This window comes from Nipponia nippon, unplaced genomic scaffold (genome assembly GCF_047370975.1).
Source record: "Nipponia nippon isolate SJK-2023a ecotype South Korea unplaced genomic scaffold, ASM4737097v1 scaffold_3, whole genome shotgun sequence".
Taxonomy (NCBI): Eukaryota; Metazoa; Chordata; class Aves; order Pelecaniformes; family Threskiornithidae; genus Nipponia; species Nipponia nippon.
Window position 1 is genome coordinate 52,061,368 of NW_028262347.1, and position 27,534 is coordinate 52,088,901.

Here is a 27,534-nt window from a genome sequence, read left to right on the forward strand (position 1 = left end):
AGTGAAAATACAGCCCTTCCTCCAAGTTTACAACTTAAAACGTGGCAGGTACCGGATCTGGTGTCACTCAAAACGAGCCTACTGCGGAGAGCAGGATCTATCGCTTAACACATAGCTGGCTCCAGCTTCCTTCAGCAGTGGCCAGGGAGGGGCTCGGTGCTGGTCAGTGACCCGCCACCACCCCGTTTCCCCACAGGCCCCAACCGGGAGGCTCCTCCGCCGGGGCGCGGTGACCTGTCAAACCTCCAGCCCCGCCACGGCCCGGCACTACAGGCCCCCCTCAGACACCCGGGCTCGGGCCCGCCTGGATGCCCCGGCCAGGCCAGGCCAGGCCAGGCCTCCACAGGGGCTCTCGCCGCAGGTAACGGCCCGAGCGGCGGGAACGGTCGCGCGCGCGCGCGCGCCCGCCCCCGACCGGCGCTGCGCCCCTTCCGGGCCACCGTAGCCGCCGGGGGAGGCGAAGGCGAAGGCGCGCGGGGGCTGTTGGGACGGGCTGTGAAGTTGGATGCGGCGCGCAAAGTCGGCCCGTGGGGAGGGGCGCGCGGGAGGGCGGCGCTCATTGGCCGGGAGTGCGTGCGGACCCCGTAGGGAACTGGGAGCAGGAGCGCCTGAGCCAATCGGGGCGGCCGGCGCCTGGTGCCGGGCCCGATCCCGATCCGGATCCCTGAGGAGGCGCTGGGCCGGGCCGGGACGCGGCGGGAGGGGAAGGGAAGGGGCTCGGCCCGGTGCCCGCCCTGCCAGGTGGGCAACGGTGGCGGGGGGGAGGTGAGCGTCCCGACGCGCCGCGGGGAGCGCGTGGAACGCGGTGGCGGCCCGCAGCGGGGCCCCTCCTTGGCGGGAGGGGGGCCGGGGCCGGGGCCGGGCGGTGGTGATGCCGATGCCGTTGGGCGCGGGTGCGCGGAGCGGCTCGTCCCGCCGCCTCCGGGGCTGAAGGTGCGGAGCGGGGAGAGAAGCCCCGTGCGAGGCGGGAGGAGCAGCGAGGGGGCAGGTAGCATCTCCGCGGGCTGATGCCTTGGGCAACGGCCGAGCGAAGGCCGTTGTGGACCCTGAGTTTCCTGGCTAATTTTGTCAGTGTTACGCACCTCTCTAAAATATCCTCGCCAATGAGAATTAGTGGCCTAAAGCTATGTAGAAACGCCCCGTAAACTTTTGGCTAAAGGGTGGTTATTCATCCAGGTGAAGGAAAGGCTTACCTTTTGAGTCCTCGTTTGTTGCTAGTTTAAAATTAGCCGGAGTAAAAAGCTTACAATAAACTTTACAAACCTGGAATCGGTTAGCCTGGCTTTAACTCTTAAAACAGTGTCCGTCAAAACAAATAGTAGTACATTGTTGCTGGCGGTCTTTTTTTGTTTCTTAATGTTGTGTAAGCTGCGTTGAAAAGTGACTCATTGTCGCTCGTGTTCTACCGTTAAAGGTTTAGTTTAGAGGATTCTTGGATGTGTCCTCCAGGGTGGTGAGATGAACGCTGAAGTGAGTCCTTCAGGTCCGAACTTCCAGGCTTCCCCTGCAACAGCCGGTTTGATTCTAGCTTGTCTATCTCCATCTACTGGTGGGAAGCGAGTGCTTGAAATACTCACGGTTTCGTGTTCGGCAGCTGTAAACTCTGTGGCGATATAAGCATCGTTTTAGTCTCTTGATATCATAGAGGGGATGGCTTTTCCTTTGTGAAAAGGAAAGCGTACATTTCCTGCAAGAATTCAAGTAACAAAAGGTGGAGTGTCTGCTGCTTTCAGTAGTATATTCAGCTGAACGGTACTAATTGTTTAACTCTCCAAATAAATGTCCTGGTTGTCAAGAAAACAGTATTAAATGGTATAGGTGAAATTATTTTTTGCTTGTGAAGTTGCCTGTTGTATATTTTTACTTCTTATATACATATATTTTCATTTTTTAATTTGTTTTTGCAAAAACAGGTGCAGCCATGCAAGAAAGCATACGTTTTGCTTCATCAGGAGATGACATTAAAATATGGGATTCCTCATCTCTAACTGTGGTGGAGCAGTTCAACCCGCATACACCCCCACATCCAGTCAGCTCACTATGTTGGGCCAGCAATAGTATCCTTTACAATTTCAGCCATAGTTTTGTGGGTGTTCAGCAAAATTTCAGTGATTTTTTTTTTTTTTTTTTATTAAAGTGTCTGTAAATCACAGGCCTCGTGCAGTTTTGAAGTCTTGCATAAAAAGATTTGTATATATTGTGAAGAAAATTTTGTGGTTCTCTGTGTTGAAGTGATTTACAAAATAAACTCATGCTGGTAAATGCTTCTGAAAAAGTTTCTCTTCCTTTAGGAGGCTAACACTTTTTTAATGATTATGATATGCTTGAATTGCCTACCAACTGTAAAGCTTACTCATTTGTTTCTTCGATAGTTGATTACAATATTCACTTTCAAGGCAGTGCTTAGTTAACTGACAAGGTTGAACAAAGCAATTGCTAGTGTGGTAAAATTCTATACATAGTGTAGAGAGGAAAATTGTAAGGAAAGATTTCTTGGTTTGTTTTCTTGGTTTTTTTTTTTTTTTTTCCTTGAACAGCTTCTGATTGGTTCTGATAGTCTTTGGTAGTGTACACTTACCTCTTACTCTGTAGGCACTGGTTTTCTTTGCACTGTTTGTAGCATTTACGGAGGAAGCACAAATGTGTTGGATGTGTAGGAAAACATCTGTAGGATGGTGGTGATTTATGCATGAAAATGCATCTGGCCCATTTAGACCTTTCACCTCTGTCTTGGAAGCCTATTATAGGATAATGAGATGAGGTGCCATGTGTTAGGTGAACATATGAGAAATTTAATGAAAACTGTGCACTGTCAGGTGAACAGCTTGTATGGCTGCCACAGGAAAAGGCGGCAGTGTGTGATCTTGATGTAAAAGAAGGACAGGATGCTGGCACATAACAATTAAGTCCTGCACGTTCTGAATGTGTCTGTCCTCTAAGTCTGCAAATAAGTGGATATATGAGAAAAAAGTTAAAACAATCGGAGCACAAATGAATGTTTTAGCTATGGAGCTTGCAGAGAAATTGAAGCATAGATATAATTACATATATATAAAAATTATATATGTATATGTGTTGTTTAGTAAACTTTAGCTATAAACAGTCTGTCTTGTCATGACATGCTTTCTTCCACCTAGTCTCCTCTTCATCCCCCAAAACTGAAACAATGAACTATATGCTTTTGAATGTTTGTTAATTTGTTTGGGGTAAAGCCAAAGGGTTTTGGTTCTGCATAATTCTGTAAGCTAGAATGTTGCCTTGAAATAATGAAAGAAATAGCAAGCAGTAATCTGCTCACCAGTTCTTTGGTGTTAAATCCAGTCAATTAACCTATATTCTTAAATAAGTGAATATAAAATCACAGTTAGCATTGGCCTTAAGACATACAGGACATGGATCTAAATGATTACTTGATTAGTGTGGTGGGGGTGCAGAGGCAGTTTCCCTGCTCTGTAGTTCTGTATTCGTGTCATAAAAGGTTCTTCTTGGGTTTTTCTTTTTCTTCCCTCAGTACAGAGGGAGACAAATTAGCAAACATTTGTTGTACTCTAGAAACTATATGGTGAAGTAGTTTAACATTTGTCACTAACAGGACTGTTCTTTAAATCCATAGTCTGCTAACAGCAACAGACGTTCCTTTGAACTCTAGTGATAAATGGGGCGCTTACTTGGGGGCGGTGGGGAAACAAAATTGTGGACTGGATAAGCTGCCTTAGCGGTAAAGAGCTCTTAAATAATATCTGCCAGATATTTCTCCTCTTCTTTCTGAAAGAAATTGCTCTGCCTTGTATTGGGAAGTAAGGCTGTAGTTAATGCAAGAGCTTCTTAATGAAAGCTTGGAAAATAGCCTTATGTTTCTATTTCTAGGTCCCTTCAAGGTACAGTACTTTAGACTGTTTAACCAATCTATCTTTTGTTCAGTAAGGGAAACTTACTGTTGCTTTTATTAATCACCAGTATAATACAATTATGGTCCATAACTTGTGACTAAGATAGATACCTGGCCACTGCTTCTGCTGCTGGTGATAAAATAGTTGTTTCAAGCTGTAAAAGCAAACCTGTTCCACTCTTTGAAATAGCTGAAGGAGTAAGTATGACTAATGCTCTTCCCTGTTTTTTTTCCCCACTCCACCTTGTGTACTGTTTGTAAAACATTTGTTCTGCATATTGGGATCAATTTAATTTTAGTATTGTTAGAGTTATGGCATGTATGTAAAAACATTTCCTTCGGTATAGTTGAATACATATAAAGAGCGGGGGGAATAGTGCTTCTAAAATAGTTCTACCAGTAAGGAAATACGGATGCTGTTATGCTAGCATCTGATGCCTTTCTGCTAGGGGAGTTTGCCTGTTGAGCCTCAGTGTCATAGCCTGAGGCAGTCAGTGGTTCAGACTTGATCTAATGTGTAGGGACGGAACAGAGCTCAAGTTTGAACTTCATTTTCCAATTTGAATAGTCAGTATCATGCATGCCTGTGAATTGTACATTGAAAAACATGAGTCTATATAAATGTTGTTCTTGGAGCGTACATGCACTGGCTTCTGGAAATATGTGAAATAGGAGAACTTCTGTTATGGTCGTTTTTTTTTTTTCCTGTTAAATGGAAGTGTGGCACTATAAACTCTTCAGAATGCTGGGCTTAGTTTTCAAAGAGTCTCTTGACATGGTTACTTGAATGACTTGTTAGTGTTCTAAACCATTCTAATTATTCTCCTTGGGTAGCTATTATAATGCTAATTTGGACTGGAGATTTTCTGAAAAGGTGTTCAAACCCAGCTTTTAGGTTGCTGAAGCAAACACTTTCAAAGGTGGAATGTTTGTCCTGGAGATTTCACTGAATCTGAGCTATAACTAATGCAATCATGTCCAGTTTTCCCATGTCAATAATTAGATGGACTTTTTTTTTTCCCCCCCCTTAATTCAAATCTCAGGAACTTAAAAGTGAATTTTCAACATGATAGAACTGAATAATAATTTGTCCTCGATGTAGGTCTATCATTAAGATTGACATTTTTTTCAAAAGCTGGTACTTCAGTGATTATTTTAAAAAGAATCACTTTACTGAATTATGAGGTTTGCTGCTATAATATTCTTTGTAATGTTTAGGGAATGTGAAATACATGACTGAGACAACTTTTTGATTTTCTTTTAAGGAGTTTTTTTCTAAACTTAGCATTTTCTTTTAAAAACTCAGTACCTGAATAGAAGTCTATGATTGCACTTTAAAGAGCTATAATTTAAAGGGAAAATACATATTGAAGGAAAAGGTGCTAAAAAAAAAGTGAAATGGGGATGGGAAAATGTGAGCATTTGGGAGTTTATTAGTTAATGTATTTAAATCTGAAAGTATATTAGACATATGTCCAAACTGGACTGGATTTTAAATGCCTTTTGATGGGAAATGACTATAGTGTATTAATAGTTCTGTCAGTCAGTGGGACTGTTTGTGTTAATGAAGATGAAAACACCTATCAATAAGCTTTTAGGTAGATTTGAATAAATCCCTTAATTATCTTTAACATACTTTTTTTCCCCCTTCTCCGTCAGGCAAAACAGACATGTGTGAGCTTGAATTCGAGTTCCTCATATATTGTGAGTGGAGGCCTTGATAACACGGTTAATATCTGGGATCTGAAATCCAGAAAGGTTTACCGTAGCCTTAAGGTACGTTTGGCTGAGGAAGAACTGTAGCTTTCATGACTTCCAGGTTTTGCTGCCAAATGTAAAAAATATACTTTCTCTAAGTCATACATCTCTAGGATCAAGCTCACAGATAGGAGCTAGCACACATATGTGTCTTGTTCAAGTTTGTGTTCTTTATGTGCTGTAAATAGCATATTTAATGTAACAAGCATACTTAACTCGATGCCTTCAGAGTACAATTCCATAATAATGTATGTTTAAGTTTTCAGAATAGGCTTCTTATTTTGTGAATTTGTATTGATGTTCTCTGATGGGATTTTTTCCAAGGGCAGCATTGCTGTTCTCTGATACATCAAACAAGAAAACACTTTTGTATTTGTAGAGTACTGTAGTAGAACTAATGTTGTGCAAAACTGTGACATGGTGGTCTTCTTCCAACTGATCCAGTATGAATTCTCTAAAAGCTTATTATGATACATAAAACTTAGGATGGTCTAGTATACTTCCTTGATGCTTTCAGTAGATGATTTGCCCTCGTTTCGGACCACCGTTAAAGAGGCTATGGAACTTTAGCTTTGATTTATTCTTTTTTTCTTGACTTTTAAAGTTACAGTTTGAAACAAAACTACTAAGTAGCTAATACAATACTTAAATATCTTTCTCTCCTTTTTGGACTAGAAGTACTTGATTGTCTTGCCCTATATATTTAGTAAACACGATATCATCACTGCAAATAACTATACTGAAAAGCTATCTGGTAAATATATGTTTAATGCTAAAGGTGACAGAAGGGGTAGTTGGCAGTAGTACATCGGATTAACAGAAAGTGTATTCAAATGATCACTGGTTTCTGGAAGACCTTAGTTTTAAAATAACATTAATGAATGACACCTGTGGTAGATATCGCTGTGGTTGTCATATTAAAATATTGTATATAATGACAGCATTATCTTTGCTAATTTATTAAAACAATCTTCTGAAAACAGAGAGTGGTTAAAATATAATGGCTGATGTTCAGTATGTTCTGCTGCTGTTTTCTGGGATATTACATAGTAACTCTTAAATAATCTTTTTAAATGTTGCAGATGGTCACAAAAAAAACATCAAGCTGAAGTTTCTCTGCAAAAGCACGGATTAGGAAGGAATATGGTTATCCTGAATGTCTTTAACCCTCTCCCTCTAACCTCTATCCCCTACAGGATCATAAAGATGAAGTCACATGTATTACGTATAATTGGAATGATTGCTACGTTGCTTCTGGATCTTTGAGTGGTGAAATTATCCTACACAGTGTTACCACCAATTTATCAAGTACTCCCTTTGGTTATGGCAGCTGTCAGGTAGGCTATCTGTATTAAGTTCCTTTCCGGTATGAAGCTTTTATTCACAGTGTTTAGAAATTGAAAGTATGTATCAAGAGCTTTTAAGTTTTATTAATCTGTTTCCTTTTAATTTTTAAGAGTGCATTTACGGGAAGGCAAAAACCAGAGTCTTAAATAATAGGTAACATTGAAATACAAATTTCTCAAGTACCTTTACTTATATACAGGTTACACCGAATTTTACTTTGTAGGCTCTGGTTCCTCAAGAACAAACTCTACAAATCTTAGAACTGAACAAAAACCAGTCAGCTTTACAAGCCAAAGCAGGATTTCAATGCATGACTCAATGTATGCCGTTGCAAAGAACAGAGACCATATAGCCTGGGTTCTGACTTATCCGGAATAATCCGATGTACAACTGAACAGAGCTGTCTGTACAGTAGGGGTGAATATAAGCCTGCATTTGGAAATAATAAATTTATTTCATCTGGAGATTAAAATTGCACAGCTGCTCAAAGAGAAAAGCAGTGAGATTTTTATATTACCTACTTAGGTGTTTAGGTAAGGTTTGGGATAACTAGTTAGAAGGAAAACTGTGCAAAAGACAAACACAAAGCATGTGTACTACTTAAGGGCCTTAGTAGGGTTTTCCACTGCAATTCCTTTTTGCAAACTCAAAAGGTATTGCAGGATTAGTGAGTATCATTAGGGGAATTCCCTTGATATACTGGCATCTGCAGTAGTAAATGAGCTGTGTCGTCCCATCAGAAGTTCCAGTGTGTGTTCTTAGTGTGAACGTTGTCTCAGGCACAGCTAAGTGTTTGTTCTGGGCATTCTTATATTTTTTACCGAGTCATTTTTACAGAAGCAGGAGCTGCTTAGGGGATGCAGAACTGTTGCTTTGGTCCTAAACCTGACCTTTAATGTTGCAGGGAATACTGAAATTGTGATTTAGTCATTTTCTGTTACTGCAACAGCTTTTTCAGTCCTAGATTGCAGATAGAGTCTGAAGTTAAATTTTTCTCCTGTTTAGTCTGAACAATGTAACTCAATGAAGAATCTTTTAGGACTTTATAGCATCACGGGAACTGTGGTATACTTTCTGTTGAAAAATCTCAGTTAAATTCAAACTATCTCTGCTCTTAGGTACGGCAGTGTCTTTGAGCCATCACCAGTCTCATACTTATATTGAAGTAAAATTGTACTTCAGAGGTGGTTTGATCTTAAAAATCCATCTATATAGTCAGTTCACTTTTCTGATTTGATTGTTATGATCTTATGAAAAATGTGGATGTGAGGCAGGAGCTACAGCCATGGCTGGATTACACAGCTGAGGTGAATATTCAGAGGGGGGACTATGCTGCTAGTTAATTGGAAAATTAAGAAATTCTTATGAGGATGATTTGCATCAACCTGTTTGATATGTTCAACTCTTTCCACCAAAAGGTGATTAGGAATAAGTGATGCAGTGAATAGCTATTTTGGCAGATGAAATCAAGAGGCCTACTGCAAAGCTGAGTGACCTTTAAGATGGATAAAGATATTTGAAGTGTTAAATCAACTTAATTGCAAGCACAGAGCTACTATTCACTTTCTGAAGGGTCTATAATGTTTTCTAAAGCGGGGCAGTTATTTGATTGCAACCTTAATTTAAAAAGGAATCAAGCTATAGTTGTGTAATGGGATGGCTACTTGGATGTCTCAGTTTATCAGCTTTTCTTGTATCCTAAAAATTATCTTTGCTCTTATGTACAAAAATAGCTTTATTTTTGGTTTGGGATTTTAATTGGTACCTGTAGAGAATTGCAGGATTAATTGTGCAGTGAAGCAAATATCTGAAGACTTGTGTAATTCTGTTAAATTTAAAAAGCCTTTACTTGATTTATAGTTTAGGGGCCCGGTTTTCTAAGAGTAAGCTTGAATAGATACACAGTGTATTGTCCTGCTTGATCCTGGCACTAGCCATCTGGCTTAGTAAGGGTCATCACTCCCTGGTAACTTTTTTTACAATTGGGGAATGTGAGGTCAAACTAACCTTATAAAATTTAGCTTGTCTCTGTTTGATTCAGGAAGGTGGAATGTAGTTTCCTTGCCAGTTCATTCTGATATTGTATAGACTCTACAAGTAGTAGAATAGCCCAAGGTTGCAGTGCTTTCTGTGACTTTAAACAATTTTCTTTTCATATGAGTTTTGGCCTATATTCTATTATTGATTTTGATTTAGAAATGCCTTTATGCTTTATTAGAGTTGAGTTCTTGCACGGAGTTGTTTGCAGATCCCATAATTTGTCTTTGCTGTTGGTATTCATTTAGACTACCAGATTCTTATCTGCTTGCTGTTGTGAGGATGAATTAAGGTTTGTTTCAAAACATAATGTTTGTTCAAGTCTTCACTGCCTGGTGCTATTCTCCTAGCAACAGGATTTGGTTCAGTTGTTTGAACAGCCGGCTGATTTGTAAAGAAGTGTGATGAGTTCTGGTCATTCCATATAGTGAAATAGCTTTAAAAGCTGAAGACTGTCAACTGTGTTTACATCCACCTTCTCACTTATAAGGCTCACTAAGTTGTAAAGGAGATTAAGAAACTGTGCTATCTTTAAATAAGGTAATCAATGACGTTAGACTACTTTTGGTTTAGTTTTGGGCTTTCATTTGTTTTCCAGAAGTGAAAAACCCTAAGTGTAACCAGTCCTTCTTAGCAATGGACCACCCATTTTCTGAAGCGCACTGTTCCTTGTTTGGCTGTTTTACTGTGAAGCTTAAAGATAAAATGTACTTTTATTTTCTACAGAAAATCTACCCCTATTACAGCTAAGGCAAAAAGACGTATATGGCTTTTTGTACTACGTTGACTGGTAAAATGTTCCAAAGAGGACTTAATTTTCTCTTTGTGGGTTCAGCACCTTGTGCTAAACATGTTTCTGGTAGTTCTGTGTGTGCGGAATTTCCAGAGATCATCAGGAGTTGGGCTTATTAAGATGTAGTGAAACTTGCTTCATGTTTGCTGCTTTTTTTTCCAGTCTTCACAGGTTAGTTCCAAAACACGACTCTTTCCAAATAATTGCATTATTCCTAATAATTTTGAAATTATTTTAGTATTAGTGACTAAAATCATTAGAAAACAGATGATGTCTTCACACTTCTATTCAGATATTTACTTAAGCATATTTAACTTTCACCTGCTGAACAGCTACACTGCCTTAAAATAAAGCAAGTACCTTAAATATCCCGCTAGACCCAATGCAGGTAAGATACTTAAGCTTGCCTAGTCAGATTTTTTCCCAATGAAACATGTCCCACACCTTTGCCATTTGATTATGTGGGAGAAATTGTAATCTGTAAACATTCTCAAGCTTCTTTTCAGAAAAGTACCTATGTTTAACTTGTCTCCCACATCCTTAGCTAATTTTTTTCTTGTAACTAGTAAACCTTGCAGTTAAACCATAAGGGTTATGTGCCCTCTTTAGGCTTAGGATTCCTATTGCTGGCAGTACAAAGGCCAAGGAAGTGTATCGGGGCTATTTTCGGATAGGCTGCGTTGGAGGCCCTAGTGTTCAAAATCTGAGTAACAGAACTCTTGTTTCTAAACCATAAGTTAAGAAAAGGGACAGGAGATGACAAATGAAGTTCAGCTTCTTTGGGAAAAACTTAACTAGGGGTGTACTAAAGTTCTGTACATTTTTTTTAAAGACTGTTTGGTGAAAACTGACTACATGTTAGTTTCTTGTCACTAAGATAGAGAAAAACATTAGAAAGTATAAGAAATAAGATGAAGAAACGTATTTAAATTAAGAATAGATGATAGAATCTGATCTAGAGTAGTATGTGTGACAGCTCAAAAAAAGTTTACAGAATTAGGATTGGCAGAGGTACAGAGGGGTTAGAAGTAGGGAAGAAGTCTGGTAAAGAGAAAAGAAAGGAACTGAAGAAAATAGAAAGACTCTTCTTAAATAACACAACATAAAAGGATACACAGTTAAACAATAATAAATTCAGTGACATAAAAGGTAACATTTTCTCTGTGAACACAAAGTTGATGACTTTTGATTTTAGCATCCTCTTTGGCAATAAATGTAATCAGAGGGAGAAGGCTGGAAAAGTAACTTGAGAATTACAACAAAAGGAATATTATAAAGGAGATAATTTTGGTTTTAACTAATTGGAAGAGACTTATGCCTAGCATTAGATTATCCTGGATCTGTCTCCAGTGGTGGGTGGGGAGGGGTCCCTTTTACCTTTTTCAGAACTTCAGGTTCAAACACTTTTATACATATGTGTGGGACTAAGTAGCTCAAATGTCTGATCAAGTGTAATAGTTCATCTCTTCTTGTACAAGGCGTCCCATTCCCTTGCAGCACTGGGTCACAAAAAAGATATTTTCCTGTGTCTACTTGTTAGCTTTCATAGTGGCTGTATGTGTGTTTTAACTTCACTCCAGTGAACACTGGATAGCATGATGGTTTTTTGTTTGTTTTGTTATAAAATTCATGTAGAGTTGAGTCAATATTTTAAAGATAAAGACAAAATGCTACTTCATGAAGCCTATTCTCCTTCTAAAATACAGTTTCTGATTTGCTTTTTGATTATGGATGGGGTGAGAAATGAGGACAACGTAACTAAGACTTATTGTAAGTGATGTAGTTTGACCGCCTGCATCTTACTACTTGATGCTTTCCCATATGAGGCTTGATTGTCTGCTGTTTCTAACTGTGCTAAGCGTAAAGCTATATTTTTTCACCCAGGTGTTTCTCAGATAAAGTATGAAGAAGTATATATATAAAGTATAAAGTATATATATAAAGTATATATATGAAGTATTCTGGGAAGAGAAAAGTTTTGGTTTTGTCTTGTCAAGCAGCCTTTCAGAAATGAGGTTCTTTCATGCCTCCAGCTGTCTGGGCAAGAATTTGAAACTTGGACATGTAGCATACTGTCAGGGATGCCAATATGATGCATTTGACTGTCTCAAAGAAGTGTGCACAGATTTAAGTGCCTCTGTTCCTTGAGTTTGATCTAGTAATTGCATTGTTGCAAGTGAAGTTTGTTGCTAACCTAATTCAGTGAAAGTGAGGAGTGAATAGGAGGTTCCCCACACCTCACACCTCCTTCATCAGCAACCTGAAATTAAACTGTGAAGCTGCTCTGAGGAAATACCGTGACTTCAATGAGAACTGGGGAACAGAGGTAATATGGGGAAGGTATGTATGTGAAAAAAAATGGAGAACTTGCCTTGGGCCTCTGAGATTAGAAGCAGAAATGAGAAAAGAAAATGGGAGACTTGGTAGGAGAGCTAGGAGACAGTAATCTTGGTGGGCAGGAGGACAGAGGAGGGAAAAAATGGAACATGAGCAGATACCAGGGCAGTAAAGAATGTATTGGGAGGTGAAGAAGTGAGAGAACTGTGAGGGACAGGCATGTTTCCCATGTAGATCATGTGTGTAATTGAAGCTGTTGTTCCTGAGCCTCTCAATATTTCTTTTTTAAATGTAAATAAACTGAAAAATGCTGATAACAATGTCTCCATCATGTCCAGTAGGGGACCATATTAATTATAAACAGTCATCTTCTATCCTATTTGAATATGCAGTTGAGGGTGCTCTTTGTGGGGCAATTAGGCTTCCAATGAGACATGCAATACAAGTGCTAGAAATTATGTTGGAGGCATATGAACCAACAAATATCTCCATTAAAATGAAGTTAAAGAGAGAAATAGGATAAAATCCAGTACAGTGCATTGCGATGTGGATTATACTAGAATAATATAATAGCTTTTTGAGAGCATTTTCAGACAAATGAAATGTAATGGCTCTTATCTGTCTGGACTTGAGTAAAGCACTTGATTCAGTGCCTTGTGAAGAAAATATTGGAGAGGATGGAGGTTTAGAAAGGAATTGAGGATGGGTAAGAAATTGGCTATAGGAAAGAAGACAGTAGGTAATATTGAAAGAACAGTATTTGTTTGAGTTATCAATAGTTAATCTTGTTTAATATTTTCAGTAATGGTTATAATATGAGAAGTAGAGCTATGATGAGACACAGTTGGAAGGTATTGCCTGTAGGTGAGAGGATTGTGACAGTATCTAAAAATGATTGAAATAATAGACATGAGAACAACTATAACAGTATAGAAATCAAGGTATCAGACTTAGGCCACAACTGAGGCTTTTCATATTAGACTAGGATTTGAAAATTCCCAAGGGAAAGAAGGACTTGGGCTTCTTGATCATAAAATGGCAATGAGTAACCAAAACAGATTGGATCACAAAAAAGAAAATGCGGTCTAGGATATGTCAGGATGAATATTTACAGTATAAAACAAAGCGTTACTGCCTTTGTAAAGGCAGTAGCAAAATGTTTTGATGATCATATAAGATTTTGGTTGTCCATATTCAAGAAAGATTCAAACTGGGAGACTCTGATGGTACTGAAAAACCAGTTTTAGGAGACTGAGTCTTGCTTATTGTTTATAGCAAAATAAAGCCTGAAAGGTGAGGTCGCTGTTTATTAAAACAGGGAAAAGCCGCACTGGGGAGTTAGGGAAACAAATTAAGTGTAAGGGTGTTATTGTCACAGGAGTGAGTCAGTGCAAATGGGTCATAAATAAAATTAATCTGGAAATTGAGTATTGTAATTCAGTATTAGAGCGGTGAGGTTCTGAAAGATCCTCTGCAGCAATATGGTGGAAACAAAATACTTAACCTGCTTCTGAAAGGCAATTTAAGTTCCTGTAGTACATGGTTCTGTGATAGTAAGGTTGCATGCGATAAACCAGGCATATTATCCTCTTCTGTGGCCCTAGCGCACAGGGTGAAGTCTGTTCTTCTGCAGGACCTGCATACTTCTATAACTCTGGAGTCTGTGTGTCCTATCAAATTGGCTTACATCCAAGTACTTAAAATCAGTGGAGGGGAATGAAGTTTAACATTCTTCGCAGGAGACCAATCAGTGAAATAATGTAGCTTTTCACTCCTTTAATTTTAGATGTGGTGTGATTTTTTTTGTAGTGTGTATGATGTCATGATACTTGCTGAAAAATCAAGAAACTTTTCTAGAAGTTTTTTCTTTTTTTTTTTTTTTTTTCCTTGTCCTTCATTCTGCTGATCAGCTCATGTGGTACCCCATAGCGGTACAAAAAAACCCCAAAAGTCTGCCCCCTTGACAGCAAAAATGGCATTGTAATGCAAAATGAATTTTTTTTTTTTGTTGTTGTTTTACTTTTTTAGAGTGGTTAACCTTTGTAAACTACTTTAACTTAATGTAACATCTGTATTCCTAATGTGTTTGTGTGTTTAGAAAATAATTTAATATGGTGTTTAATAGTGGTATTGAAATCCATTTTTTTTCTGTCTGTTTTGCAGCCTATTCGACACTTGAAATATTCATCCTTTAAGAAATCCTTGCTGGGCAGTGTTTCTGACAGTGGAAATGTAACACTGTGGGATGTAAATAGCCAGAACCCATATCATAATTTTGAAAATACTCATAAAGCACCAGCTTCAGAAATCTGCTTTTCTCCAGTCAATAAGCTGCTGCTTGTAACTGTAGGTTTGGATAAAAGAATTATTCTCTATGATACTTCAAGTAAAAAGTGAGTATATTAAAGACCTTTTGATTTTTTAGAAGGATCCTTGGTTTTCATAAACTGGAAAAGCATGCCTAACAATGACATGAAATGTTTAATTCAGACCACATTCAGAATGGCTGAAGTGGCTGGCATTATCACTACTGGAGAACCTGTCCCATAGTCGTTTTTGCTTTTTTTATTTAAAAAAGCAAACAAAAAACCCTCAAACAAACAATCAAAAAAACCCAAGGCATGTGGGAACTAATTGAGATGCTACATATGAGTGACCTCTTCCAAGTGCTTGTCTATGGGCTTTTCTTGTTGATACGGAGGAATTAGCTTTCTGTGATGGGCAGCACAGCCTGTGAGGACCTGCAGCCACCTGAGCTTAGCTTGCCTGCTTTTCTAGTTCAAGATACGAGACATAGCTGTGGTAAGGTGCGCAGAGTTGCTGAGATAGTGAGCCTTAAATATGGGAGGGTATTGGTTGAAAGAGCAGGAAGTGTGGGGCATAGGTGATGGGGCTGTGTAGTAAGAGGGTGGGATGGCAAGTGGTTTCATGAGACTTTGGTTCCAGTGTGGGTTGTGCTTTCACTCCAGCTGAATAAAAGCAGGAGTCTGGCTCTAGTTTGGAGGGGGTGTAGCAGAAGGATGCAAACTAGGACCTGAAGCTCTTCTTAGAGTTGTGGGAAGGTTAGAGTTCATAGGCTTGGGAAGAACTGCTGTTATGAAGGCAACTTGATCCTGTCCTGGTGAAGTCGTTTGGGGCATATGCAGTCTTTAATTTGTTAAGCATGAACACTTAGTATAAGCCTAATCCACTGTTCCGTGAGATATTTCACTGAATTTACTTGGCACTGGAGAACTGGAACTACTGACCTGTAGCTGAATTACGAAAGCTTTTATATTTTTTTTTTTTAAGTACTCTGTTTTGAAAAGTCTAACTTTTGAACTCTAAAAGCTTCTTTATCCTGTGCTTTCTCCTGTTTGAAGATTACTGACAACAATAGTAGCTGATTTTCCTCTGACAACAGTAGACTTCATGCCTGATGGTACTACTTTGGCTGTAGGATGTTCCCGGGGAAAAATCTGCCAGTATGACTTAAGACAATTGACATCACCAGTGAAAACAGTTATTGCTCACAAAGGCTGTGTGAAATGCATACGTATTCAGTTCAGTAGCACTTTTTCCAAGGTAAAAAAACTTTCCTTTTTATTGCTCAATATGCAGATTAGTGAAAGCAAAGCATAAGTTTAAGTTCTAAAAAAATGTTAGCATTCAATTTTTAAGCATTATAGATGCCAACAAAAGTGGTTCATACCAACACAGAAGTTATAAACTGCTCAGTCTTAAGTGCCATTTTAGGGGGTTTTAATGTGGAATTCCCCACTCCCGATGTAGAAATGAGTGAAACTTTAGTCTTATATTTCCTGGTGTGAATATGCTGCCATTGCAGATGAGTTTGTGGCACCTTAGATTCATTTGTAGGCAGTAGAAGAAAGATCTGTAATGGCCTTTCCATTTAAGGGGAAGAGACATAGCTGCCCTTCTTGAGGTATTTTGCATGGTCTTATATATGGTCTCTTGCAGGCACATATAAACAGTGAAGTTGATTAAATAATAGAGAAGGCTTAAGAGGTTCTTCCAAGACTTAATTGGGCTCTACTCTCTCCAGAAACCCCACACGTCCATTCAGTGGAGATGGAGAGAACCTTTGAAGCAGATTCTTTACCACTCTGAGACTTTCCTCTTCTTCCTGCACACTTGCTGCTAGTGGCTTACAATTTGGAGTCCCTAATAATGAAATCTCTTATTTTTCCTATGCCTAAGCCTAGGATCAAAATTGGCTCGTGCCAGGTCACTCCATTGTTACCTTAAGTTCTGTTGCTATTCTTTTGCAGGTCCACACAGTACTCATATCATAATACAGATGTCTTCCATGTTCTTTGAAGTTACGTTAAGATACTTCTTTTTTTTTTTATATATTTGTAAAAGCATATCTCCTAGGCAACCTTTGCAACTTGATCTGAATTTTTTTTAGTATTTTGAAACAGAAGGAATATTGGTTTATATTTTTACTTTTAGCTGAAGGAATAACAACTTCTCTTAATTTGTTCTGTTTTTTTCTTCAGTCTAACCTTACAGGTTCTTCAAATAAACCTGTATCCAAAAGAGTAGAAGTCAAAGCTGGTAGTAATCTTGGAGGAATTCAAAGTATTGGCATCAAAAACATTGCCTCTCAAGCATCAGCAACAGTTTCATCTAGTTTGGCATCGCCAAATGAGAATAAGGGAGGAGAGGTTCTTCAGGAGAAAACAGGTAGTGTCTTCTTCCTACTCTTATAATCATATTTGGCATAACGTAGAAGATGGAAGGACTATTTCATGCCTTGACTATTACAGTATAAAAATTTCACTGAGGGAAGGGCATTTGTTTGAAAGAACTGTGTGTATGTGCATGCACATCTGCACCTTCTTTTCCCTCCCCTACTGCATTAGACATACTATGAGACCGTGGGAAGTGAATTAGGTACTACTACAAGCTTCAGACACATGAAGTCTAAAATTCTGGACTTGAAGCAAATGTATGTATTTATACTTTAAAGGAGAAAACTCCATGGTGATATTGTGGGGCTGTCTCTTGCATTCTAACTTGTAGATTATCCTTATGTACATAATTTATTTTCTGACACAATGTCTGTGTGGAATGTAGAGTTAATGGTTTGTAATCCTGTTAATAAACAGGAGTAACAGACCTCATCTAAAAAAAACAACCAACCAAAATACAGGAAAAAAAACCGTAGTCCAAAAACCCAAGTGAGAACTGAGCTGTATTTTTGTATGAGGCATGATTCCAATATCACATGGTAGGAAAGATGTTAAATATAGTTGCAAGTATGATTAGTTGTATAACTGTACTTGCTATTTATGCTTCTGAAATTACTAAGTTTTTTTTAAGAATTCTGAGCATTATTCTAAAATTTTGCCACTGTGTGAAATGTACTCTTAAAATTTTATTTAATTCAAGAGTTCTGAAAATATGGTCAAATCAGTAGCACTGTTAGTTTGATTCTTGAAAAAGTCCTCAATCCATTTTAATGCAACAGCACTTTTTCCCTCCCTTTTTAAATAAGGAGAAATACATTTAGCAACAGTAATTAGGCAATAAGCCACTGCAGTCCATAGGGACATGTATTAATGACCTCCCTTGGGTATGCAGTGAAGTACGAAGTAGAATGCTTCCTATGTATGCAAGAATTGTTGCTAATCAACATTACTGAATGGTGTGGAAAATTTTATTTCTGTTAAAATATATGATTTGTTATCTTTCTTTGAAGATGTAATGGCTGTCACCCCTTAAATAGGACCAGGCACAACAAACAAATATTTCAAGAAAATAAAGGCTTACCAAGTAAAACAAGTATTTTTCATTAAACTGAATGTTCACTTTAGAATTAAAGACCTCTGTATACTGCAGAAGATACGGTGTTTAAACTTAAAAATGGGAATGGATGAGAGACCACAAACTGCATTTGTTCTGTGGAAACTTTTCTAAACCCCGATTATGGGGTTTAACTTTAGAAAGATAAGGGGCATTCAGTAAAGTGATCTGATACAATATTTAAAACAAGAAACCATCTGTTCATACAGCTTATAAATGGACTGGGGCTTTTTGTCACAGGTATTTTAAAGTACGGAAGTATAAATGAAGTCAGAATGTGCTGAGAAGTTTGGGTGTACTTTGAGCTGGCTTCCCATAAACTTCTATTTAACAGCCGTCCTCTGGTTTAGGTACTTACTACATTTAGATTACTAGGAATGGGTAAAAATATGCAAAAGACGTTTTGCCCTATCTTCTATTATGCTTTTTCCATGTAGATCCTCTGTAGATTCTGGCACAGGTTGATACTGCACTTCTAGTTTGACTCAGTATGCCAAGTATTTACTTAACTAGCAAATGTAATCTTATGTATGTGTCACAACTGACGCATCTGAAGGAGTGGGAAACATGCCATATTAATATATTTAAAAGTGAAATCCGAAACCTGATTCAAGTCCCAGTTTATGTAAATACTTTGACGTGATTAATTGTAGTCATCCAGTCACATTTGGATCACTTGAACAAGTAATCCCACATAGAGAAGTAGTTACAGGTTTTATGAACACTGGTTTGTTGTTGTTTGTTTTTTTTTTTTTTTTAGATAAGTAGGTACAAAGTAAAGCTTTTGTATGTACAGGTGATTTATTTATAGGATATTTATTTATGGATTGCACAGCACTAATGCTCTTTGCCTAGATCTTAACTTATACAAGCAAAATGTAGGCACTTTCAGAGTTAGGAGTTCAGAGAGGGCAGAATAGTGGCTTGCTTACAGTGCTGATCTGGTTTTCAAACATACTAAATTGTGAAAGCTATTCAGGTGGTTATTTTAGCAGTTCAATTCACTTCTCCATGTATTCCTCATCTAAAAACTGTAGTTTGAATAATTACTGGGGGTTTTTTGGACTTAAGATATGCTGGTGTTCTTCAGACAACTGTCCCTGCTACCATGCATACAGAAGCTAACTTTTTCCCTGGGTTGGGTCAGGGATGGGGCTTGAGGGTGGGGTGGGGAAAGGTCTAGGAAGAAGTTTCTTTTGTCTGCAACTGTAACCCCACTCTGATTTCCTAATATTAGAAATAAGCAGAGAATTTCCTAACATCAGGTAAGCTTTAAAATAGATGTTTCATAGAATTTCCCTTAGAATGCTTAATGGCTCCAGTGAAGCAGGTTTCTCTTGTTGCAGAATAAATTTAAATTTTGATCATCTGAATGTGATCACCTTCTTAGCGGAAGGTGCATTCACTAGTTTTCGTTTCACCTGATACACAGTAAATTTGCTGCATACGTCGCTGCATCCATCATGTAGATTTATCTGAAAGTGAGTCCATTCTCCAGTTTGACACCTCTCCTTTTTAAAAATAGGAAAGGAATCCAAATGTATCTTATTTTTGTTAAAAAGTATCTTAGCTTTTAGTTATCTTCACCTATGATGACAGCCCAAATGAGGAAGTTAAAGTCGACCCTCTAACTGGAATCTGTAGGAGGTTCTAAAGTGCTTGCTGGACTTACCAGGCATCATGCTTGCTGTGAGATTGTTTAGGGATGATGTATGTTATTTTTGGAAAACATCAGTTACTAACTGAATGTTATTGTCGTTTTAAGGCTTTCCCCATAGTTGCAGCTTGGATGTGATTCCATCAAAAGAAACAGATCATGGGAAAAGTGCCGATTTAAATAATTTTGATGATTTGGGTCGAAATAGTTTAGGAGATGTGTTTTCTCCAGTCAGAGATGGTAAGTTGCTAATACTGAAATTCGTAAAGCATCATTCACTTGCATATAGCATGACATTTTGTGTGTTACCACCCGCTGTACCTACTTAGTATTTTAATTTCTTCGATTATGAACTCGATGCAATGATACGAATATTGATGTAGGTTTCATTTAATAAACACTGAATTTGTCTATGTTCTGGTACTTTGTAGATATTATTGCAAGTAAAGCGAATGAAGATCCTCAAGGAAAAGGAGATGGTAAACATACTTTCAGTATATTTTTCTTTGTCAGTGGAGGCCTATGCTAGTTCTTACATGCTAATTTTGTTGTACCATTGAAAATAAACCAATCACGAAAGCAGACACTGAAACAAATGAACTTTTCTGGAAACTGTGGAACACATTGAGGTGCTAAGACACAACATGGTAACAGGAAATCCAAGAGTATGGTCCTAAAGTGATTTTGTTTTTCTGTTATGCAGTTTATAGTGATATATGGAGGCTTTTCATGCTTTATTATTTTCATAAGGACAGTGACAGTGTAAGTTGGATTTAGTTTTTGTGGGGTGCATTTTTGGGTGATTTTTTTATTTATTTGTTTTGTGTAGGTGTGCAGGCATTTTATTTGTGGGTTTGATTTGGTGTGTGTGTTTGGTTTTTTTGACCTGTATGTTTCACCTTTCCCTTTTCCTTTTTAGGTCTGGATTTTCAGTCCTACCTTTTGGGTTTGGATTTTCTCCCACAGCTCACCTCTGCCTTACCAGTAAAAAGAAACCCAGTGGGCAGTAGTGCACAAGGAATACGGTCTAGCCCATTACATGTGCTCATGGGATCTCCAGTTAAAGTAGAAGAAGAACATCCAGAGACTGACACTAAGAAAATAAATCTTGGAAAGCAAGAATCTAAAGAAGCCTTGAAGCAGGTATACTATACTAATTCTTGTTATGAGTGGTCTTTTCAGAATCTTGACAGAATACTACTAGTTGAAGGAAAAATCCTTAATGGCATCCCAGCTAATCTTATTTTGCAACTATGTTCACACTATTAACACAAATCTGTAAAATGTTGTTCAGTTTAAGTGCTCAGCAATGCAAGATAAATGTATGTTTCTCTTTAAGTAAGCTCAGGTTACAAAAGTTCACACAAAACAAAACTGCGCTAGCCTGAGGAATATTTTGATTTTTCTAGAAAATCAAGAATGATCACTAGTTGGTTGCACCAGTATGATTGTTTGTTGTTTATTAGGTCAGTTCCACCCTCTCTTCTTCCCCTAGTCTCCATCTGCCTCTTCTTCCTTCTTGAGCTACGATATGCTTCTGCTGAGACCCTGGCTCCTTTTGTATTGCTTCTGAGAAGTCTGAGTTTGCTTGCAATGATGTTTATAACTTCGCCACAAAATGTTTGATGCGAAAATTAAGAGGCCCTGCCTTTTGCACTCCTTTCTGTGTGTGCACACTTGTGGCAATTTTGAATATTTTGGCAATCAATTTTTAAGATGTCTTGCTAGAAAATGAAAAGCATATGTTTGTGATTAGATTCCAAAAACCAAAAATGTTTGAAAGTGCATTCCTGAAAATGTAGTCTTCAAGTGCAATTAGATAATTGTAATAAGTAGAGTTCATCTTTTTTTTTTAAATTATTATTTTTATTGTCAGCTCTCAAAATCAAGCTCATCAAGCACAGAATCTGTAACTTTGAGTCCTCCACCATCATCCACTGCTGCAAAGGCTGCTGATACAAATGAGAGACCAGTGAAGAATATTCAGGCCCATCCTGCATATGATCTACCAGTAAATGGTACTACCTCAATAAGTAAGTTGATCATTTTGGCCCAGTTTTGGTGTGGCTGATTGCGAACTGATGTGAAACCTGATAAAATGGCCTTAGCATTAAAACAGAACATCCAATCTTGATTCTTCTGTAAATCCAGTTAGCCCTCGTAGAACATCTCTAGTTGCCTCTGAAAAGACTCATTCTAAATCTAATTTTTTTTTTTTTACTAGGTAATATTTGAGGTAAAATATTGACAAGCCTCAAGACAAATTAAAAAAACCCTCTTGTACCCCATTCTGCTGATATTTGTTTATTTATTATTTGATTTATTTATTTATTTATTTGATTTTTAATTGTAAAGGTCCAAAGATAACATCACCTGTCACTGCTGGAGTTGCCAGTTCATTGTCAGAAAAAATAGTAGAAACCATTGGGAGTAGCAGACCAAATGCACCTCTGACATCAATCCAAATAAACTTCATTCAGAATATGATACAAGAAACAATGGATGACTTCAGGTACTGGTATTCATTTTTGTTTCCAATGATGTGTTTTCTTAGTAAGATGTTTTAGCATCCGCTTTAACATATTTTCTACTTGCATTAGAAAATGACACCGTTAATAGCCCTAATCTTGGAAATCTAGGTATGAAACTATTTATTTTTAATAGCTCTGATGACTAATTAGACTGATGTCTCTGAGGGTTGTTAACGTATGGCTTTGCTAACATGTTTTCAGAGTGAGTGTTTGAGTACTTCTCGGATGGTAAATTTATCTGCGTAATGAGGTCCTTACTGCTTTCATGAAGCCTTGTGCTGATTTCTCTCCCTCTCTGCTCATCTCTTGTCCCAGCAAGATAAATTTCTCTTAAAGCTGACATGGTGGAGAGTTTGATCTAGACAGTTGACTTGTATTGGTTTTGATTGTTGTTAGCTTGGCATGTATAAGGTAAAATACTGTGTGTATTTCCACTAGTGAAGCTTGACATTAAAATAACGTCTGTGCTGTAAGTGATGGTTGGTGCCAGATTACTTTGTGTTTGTGGACACCTAACTAACAGGCCACTTGTCGTGAAAGAAGTCAGTCAGTCAAATTAGCATGGATTTAGAGTGGAGTTTGAAGAAGATGGAGCAGTTGAGAGAGTTGTATCTAGGGGATCACTTCCCAACCCATGTTTAAGATGAAGTAGGTTGACTGAGATGGTGGAGGCGAAAAGGATTGCCGGGCAGGAGAAGTATCGCTGTCTTGATGACAAAAAGCAATGCAAAACTAGCTTAGTAGGTCCGTGTGCTACGGCTGTTCTGTATCTGCCAACAGAAGAATACATTGAATGTTATTAAATGTCTTTAAGAATACAGTACAGTAAAACTCCCCCGGGATTTTTTGGTGATAATCACACATCTGATTAAAAACTGTAACTTTCACATGACTTAAAATGCAGTCTATGGATTGCAGATGTTTTTTCTTTAAAGTCTGTGTTCAGGCATCCCCGTGTTGGAAGGTATCTTTGTCAGTCTTGTACTTCCAGTATCTGAGATCTGGAGCCTCAGAGATTGTGTTTCTTTTCTGACCTGCACTTCCTGGAGTGCCTGGAAGGCTCTGCTGGCCCTTTTCCCAGTTGTAAGTTGTAGATACATTCAAACTGAATGTAAAAGATTGTTTATACTGAGGTCAGTAAGAGGGAAGGGAGCCACTGCAAGCTTCTCATTGATACAAACACCTTTCACCCTCTGGAATCTGAGGAAAGGATTTTTATCGCTCTTGCCTGAAATCCATTCCTCTTCAAGTAATGGGGAAAAAACAAGGACCTTAGAAAGGGACTAGGAGGAATATATAACTCATTTCGTTCTGAAAAGCTGCTTGTTTCTTGAACTTCCTGCCTTTGGGAGATAACCTACATCTTTGGGTTTCTAAGCTGCCAGCTGGCATCTGTGCTCGATACACTGGAAGAAGACTGTTTGCCTCCGATAGCAGTTCTGAAGCACAATAACCTGTGGAAACAGAAAGTGAAGAATAGATTCCCTTTGGGTTTGCTATATGTTTTAGGAAAGGACAATGAAATAAGATCTGCTTAAGAAATGCCTTGCTTTCTCAGGCCAGCGGTACCCACAGCACAGTATTCGGTCTCAGACGATTTCACTGTGATGTGCTGTTCAGGAAGAGCATATGGCTTGTTCTTCCTCAGCGTCTGGAACTGTTGTATTGGTGTAGTGTTCAAAGGGTATTTCCAAGCTTGCTTTTTGTAGTGTGGAATAGTTGTCCATGAATTGACAGGAATTTGCCAATTCATGGACAACACCGACACTACTTCTTATGTAGATTAACCTGGGGCATTCTGTGGGCTTGAGGATAACTATCATTTATCATAGTTGATGTTTTGGGCCCTCGTACAAAAGAGTGCTAAAAGTTATGTACTGAAAAGCTCTATCTGCAGCTGCAGATAAATATCTTTCTCTACGATACTTGTGATCGAGGGATTGAACATCAGCTTTGAATGGTAAAAATGAGCAAAGTTTACAGCTTGCAAGCGAAAAAAAAAATCTCGATATTGCCACGTATATTTTCATATTTCTAAACAGAAATGATCCTTTTTGTACACTGGAAAAAATGGGACTTATGAAAGTCAATGTCATAACAAAAATATTCCAGAAAATAAGCGGTAGAGGAGTACCTTTCATGGCTTAAAGGTTTTTAGACTTACGTTTCACAGTGTCATGAAGGTGAGGAAGTGTGGAGTTCTGGGTGCTGGGGATTGGAGAGAATTACTGCTTCTTAAATAAAACTAAGCATCGTCCTTTTTGAAATTCTTCCCCCAGAGAAGCATGTCACCGAGATATTGTGAACTTGCAAGTGGAGATGATCAAGCAGTTCCATATGCAGTTGGTATGTACAAAGAGCACGGTGGGAAATATATTAAACTGAAAATCAATTTTGCTTATTAAGAGCAAGAAAGGGAGGATTGGATGTGAAGGAGGAGGAAACTATGAATTGGAATCTGTTAAACTCGTTTATGCTTGATAAATAAAGGAAAGATATGCATTGGGTAGGTATCATGAATTCCATATTTCAGGAGTTATGAAAAGACAAAAGGGAAAAAAATTCAACTGTCCTTTGGAAAGGACCAAGAGCTGAGGTAAGGAGGAGACAGATGGAATTCAAATAGAAAGCTTCACTTATAAGTACTGCATGCATACTGAACTGTGCTGTGTTCTTCACCTTTTTATGAATCTTTGTTCTTTTGATCTGCATTAAAAAGACCTTGTCGTGGTACTGAACACTTTAATGGAACCTGCATTAGTAGATTCGCATCCTGAAGAAGTGCAAATTATCCTTTGATAAAATATTCACTAATGTATTAATGATCAAAATACTGTATGTCAGCATAAAAAAAAATTCTTACTTTTCTTATCAAAAGTTTTTAAAAACAATATTATCTAGGTTATTTAATTTTCAAAAGGGATATGAAAATGGATAGTCTAAAACTGGAATAATTAACTTTATAGCTGCTGATTAGGGCTTTTTTCTTTTCTCTAGAATGAAATGCACGCTTTACTTGAAAGATATTCTGTAAATGAAAGCTTAGTAGCTGAAATTGAGAGACTACGAGAGGAAAACAAAAGACTGAGGACTCACTTCTGAAACGTTTACACTGCTAATTTTATTAGCATGAACTCACTACAGGTGGTGTGTTGCTTATGACAGATCCTCCATCATCACTGAAGGATTGTATGAAGACCTGCTATTATTTTGAACATGAATCTTTTCTTCTAAATAAATGGTGTAAGATACTATATGTAATTACAAAATTTGTAACAGATAAACACTGTATAAAGAACATTTGCTAACCACCTTGAAATACATCCTTCTAACAGAAAAACTAAAAGGATAAGTACGTTATCAGAGTTTTAGCAATATGTGAAGTGCCTTTTTATAAACAAAATCAAACCAGGATGGATGCCTTTTCTGTAAGAACTTTTTGATATACCTACTTTTCTATCTGCTTCTTTATTTAATGCTGTCAGAAACAATCACTGTAGCTTGCCTTTCAGATACTTTCCTTGGAGAAAAAGGGGAGAGAAAGCTCATCTTCTGCATGACGTGGAGCCTTTTTTATAAGGAGCTGGAAAGTACAGTATTCAGTTAACTTTATTCAACTGGCAACTCTTCTATCCTCAGTAAAACTAGAGCTTGAAAATATTCCTATATTCAGTGCCATGATCTTTCTTACTATATTCATAAGTCTGAAATTTGTGCTTGTCTGCTGTGAACTTTGATGTTGCAAACGTTACTTCAACTGCACAATGAGATTTTTGTTACAACTTTAGCTATGAAACTAGAATTCTTTTTATTTACATGTATTTGAATATTGCCATAGCTCGTCCAATTTGAATGCAACTTTAGACTTCAAAATGTAAGTAAGTATACTCAGCCATTAGTAATATAGCATTGTGTAAATGCGGTCTTTCAGTCTTCGACTCAAACATCTTTTGCCGACCCCCTTCCTTTTTATTCATAGTGGACAACATATATTGAGCAGTTGTGTTGTAGTTTTGAATCTTGTTGGTTTAGCATTATTGTAGCCTTTCTGAGATAGCTGCATACCAAATCTAACTAGTATCTTAATTGTATGATTAACATAACACACATTAAAGAGAAATCATTACTTCAGTAGCATAATGGTATCATACTTGTGTGTAAACATTTCTGACATGAAGCTTAGTATGAAGCCCTGACTCTGCTAAAGTTCATGGGAGGTTTGGCTTGGCCTTTATTTGTGCCAAGAGATTAAATAAAATTAAAACTTCAATTTAAATTAATTTAAAAATTAAATTTTTAAATTAAATTTAAAGTTTCCCTGAAAGACTTCTTCTACAAGTGCTTGTTGCTGTTTAAATTGTCCTCAAGACTTCTTAATTTTCCCATAATATTTTGTCGTTTCTTTTCACACAGTCATTAAAATTCAAACAAGGAAATTCTGAGAACATGGTGAGTTAATTAGTTACATCATCTAGTGTTTAAATCCATGATGGCACTCTTCTGCTAAATAAGAAAGCCATAATATATAATGTAACTTATTTTTATATGTTGTAAAACTAAAAAAAAACACCCAACCCCTAGCTATACCTCCTCCCTATCTGGAACTTTTTTTTAAAAAAGAGACTGTTCCTTTTTTTTCATGTCAGCTAATGACATATACAATCTTGTAGCAAAATGAGGGTGTTCAAGTAGTTTTTAATATTAGGGACAGGACTTTAAATGTCTGCAGTTCTACTGCTTTTATAAGCTTTTAAAAGTGTTTCTATATCACATAACTTCGTAGTAAAAGGAAGCAAACTAAGTTAATTTTTATTTTAGTAACTTAACACACAATGTAGCGAACTTTTTTAGAAGTTCATAGGATGTGTAAGCTTGACACATTGACCACACAGTTCGTGAAGACAATAGTAGTTGAAGGTAGCAAAAATATCTTACAGTTCTTCTATATGCTTTGCAGTGTTAATGAAGTAGCCTTGCATATTTGCATCGCTTGTTCCCCAAGTGCTCTTGCTAGTATACCCAGACGACAGCAGGGAATTAGACAAGTATCTTGGGTATTTGGCTTGTATATAATTTGTTTTCTTGACTCAGAACTGTAGAATGTTTTTCTTCATTCCCAAATGGAGGTGATTATAGCAAGAGTCATTAAAAGGAGACATTTTGGCCTTTTTCTTTAAGAGTGTTAGGGCTTTTTTCCATATCTCAGGATTACTGTAGTGCAAGTGGCTACACATGCTGTGTGGAGACCCAATGTGCCTACCACTGTAGGGACGTATTTTGCCTTGTACACAAATCTGATTTGTATGTTAAAATAAAGCTTGTTTTAACCTTTTGGGAAAAAAAATGCTGTGGTGACCTACTTTATAAAGGGAAT

The 27,534-nt window shown here is 37.8% G+C and overlaps 1 protein-coding gene across 3 annotated transcripts; it reads left to right on the forward strand.

The window, feature by feature from the left end:
• Window positions 1-258: 258 nt before the first annotated feature.
• On the forward strand, window positions 259-27,534 carry NEDD1 (NEDD1 gamma-tubulin ring complex targeting factor). Of its 3 annotated transcripts, none has more exons than XM_087767308.1 (15): window positions 259-361; window positions 1,914-2,057; window positions 3,993-4,087; window positions 5,549-5,665; window positions 6,844-6,984; window positions 14,325-14,554; window positions 15,524-15,725; window positions 16,664-16,850; window positions 19,738-19,869; window positions 20,061-20,108; window positions 20,549-20,772; window positions 21,506-21,662; window positions 21,985-22,141; window positions 24,440-24,506; window positions 25,158-27,534. In XM_087767308.1, the coding sequence occupies exons 2-15, from the start codon at window positions 1,922-1,924 to the stop codon at window positions 25,260-25,262; spliced, it is 1,998 nt and encodes a 665-aa protein (XP_087623434.1). In that variant the 5' UTR covers window positions 259-361; window positions 1,914-1,921; the 3' UTR covers window positions 25,263-27,534. The 3 variants fall into 3 exon arrangements, with proteins under 3 accessions (XP_087623434.1, XP_087623432.1, XP_087623433.1); XM_087767306.1 differs by lacking the exon at window positions 259-361 and adding an exon at window positions 607-741; XM_087767307.1 differs by lacking the exon at window positions 259-361 and adding an exon at window positions 718-765.

What these genes read in the sequence shown, in the direction of transcription:
- NEDD1 (XM_087767308.1), top strand. Translation starts at nt 1,922, where the DNA reads ATGCAAGAAAGCATACGTTTTGCTTCATCAGGAGATGACATTAAAATA. An exon ending in TATGATACTTCAAGTAAAAA is followed by an intron (nt 14,555 to 15,523) that starts GTGAGTATATTA and finishes TCCTGTTTGAAG; the next exon opens with ATTACTGACAACAATAGTAG. An exon ending in AAATGGTACTACCTCAATAA is followed by an intron (nt 21,663 to 21,984) that starts GTAAGTTGATCA and finishes TTAATTGTAAAG; the next exon opens with GTCCAAAGATAACATCACCT.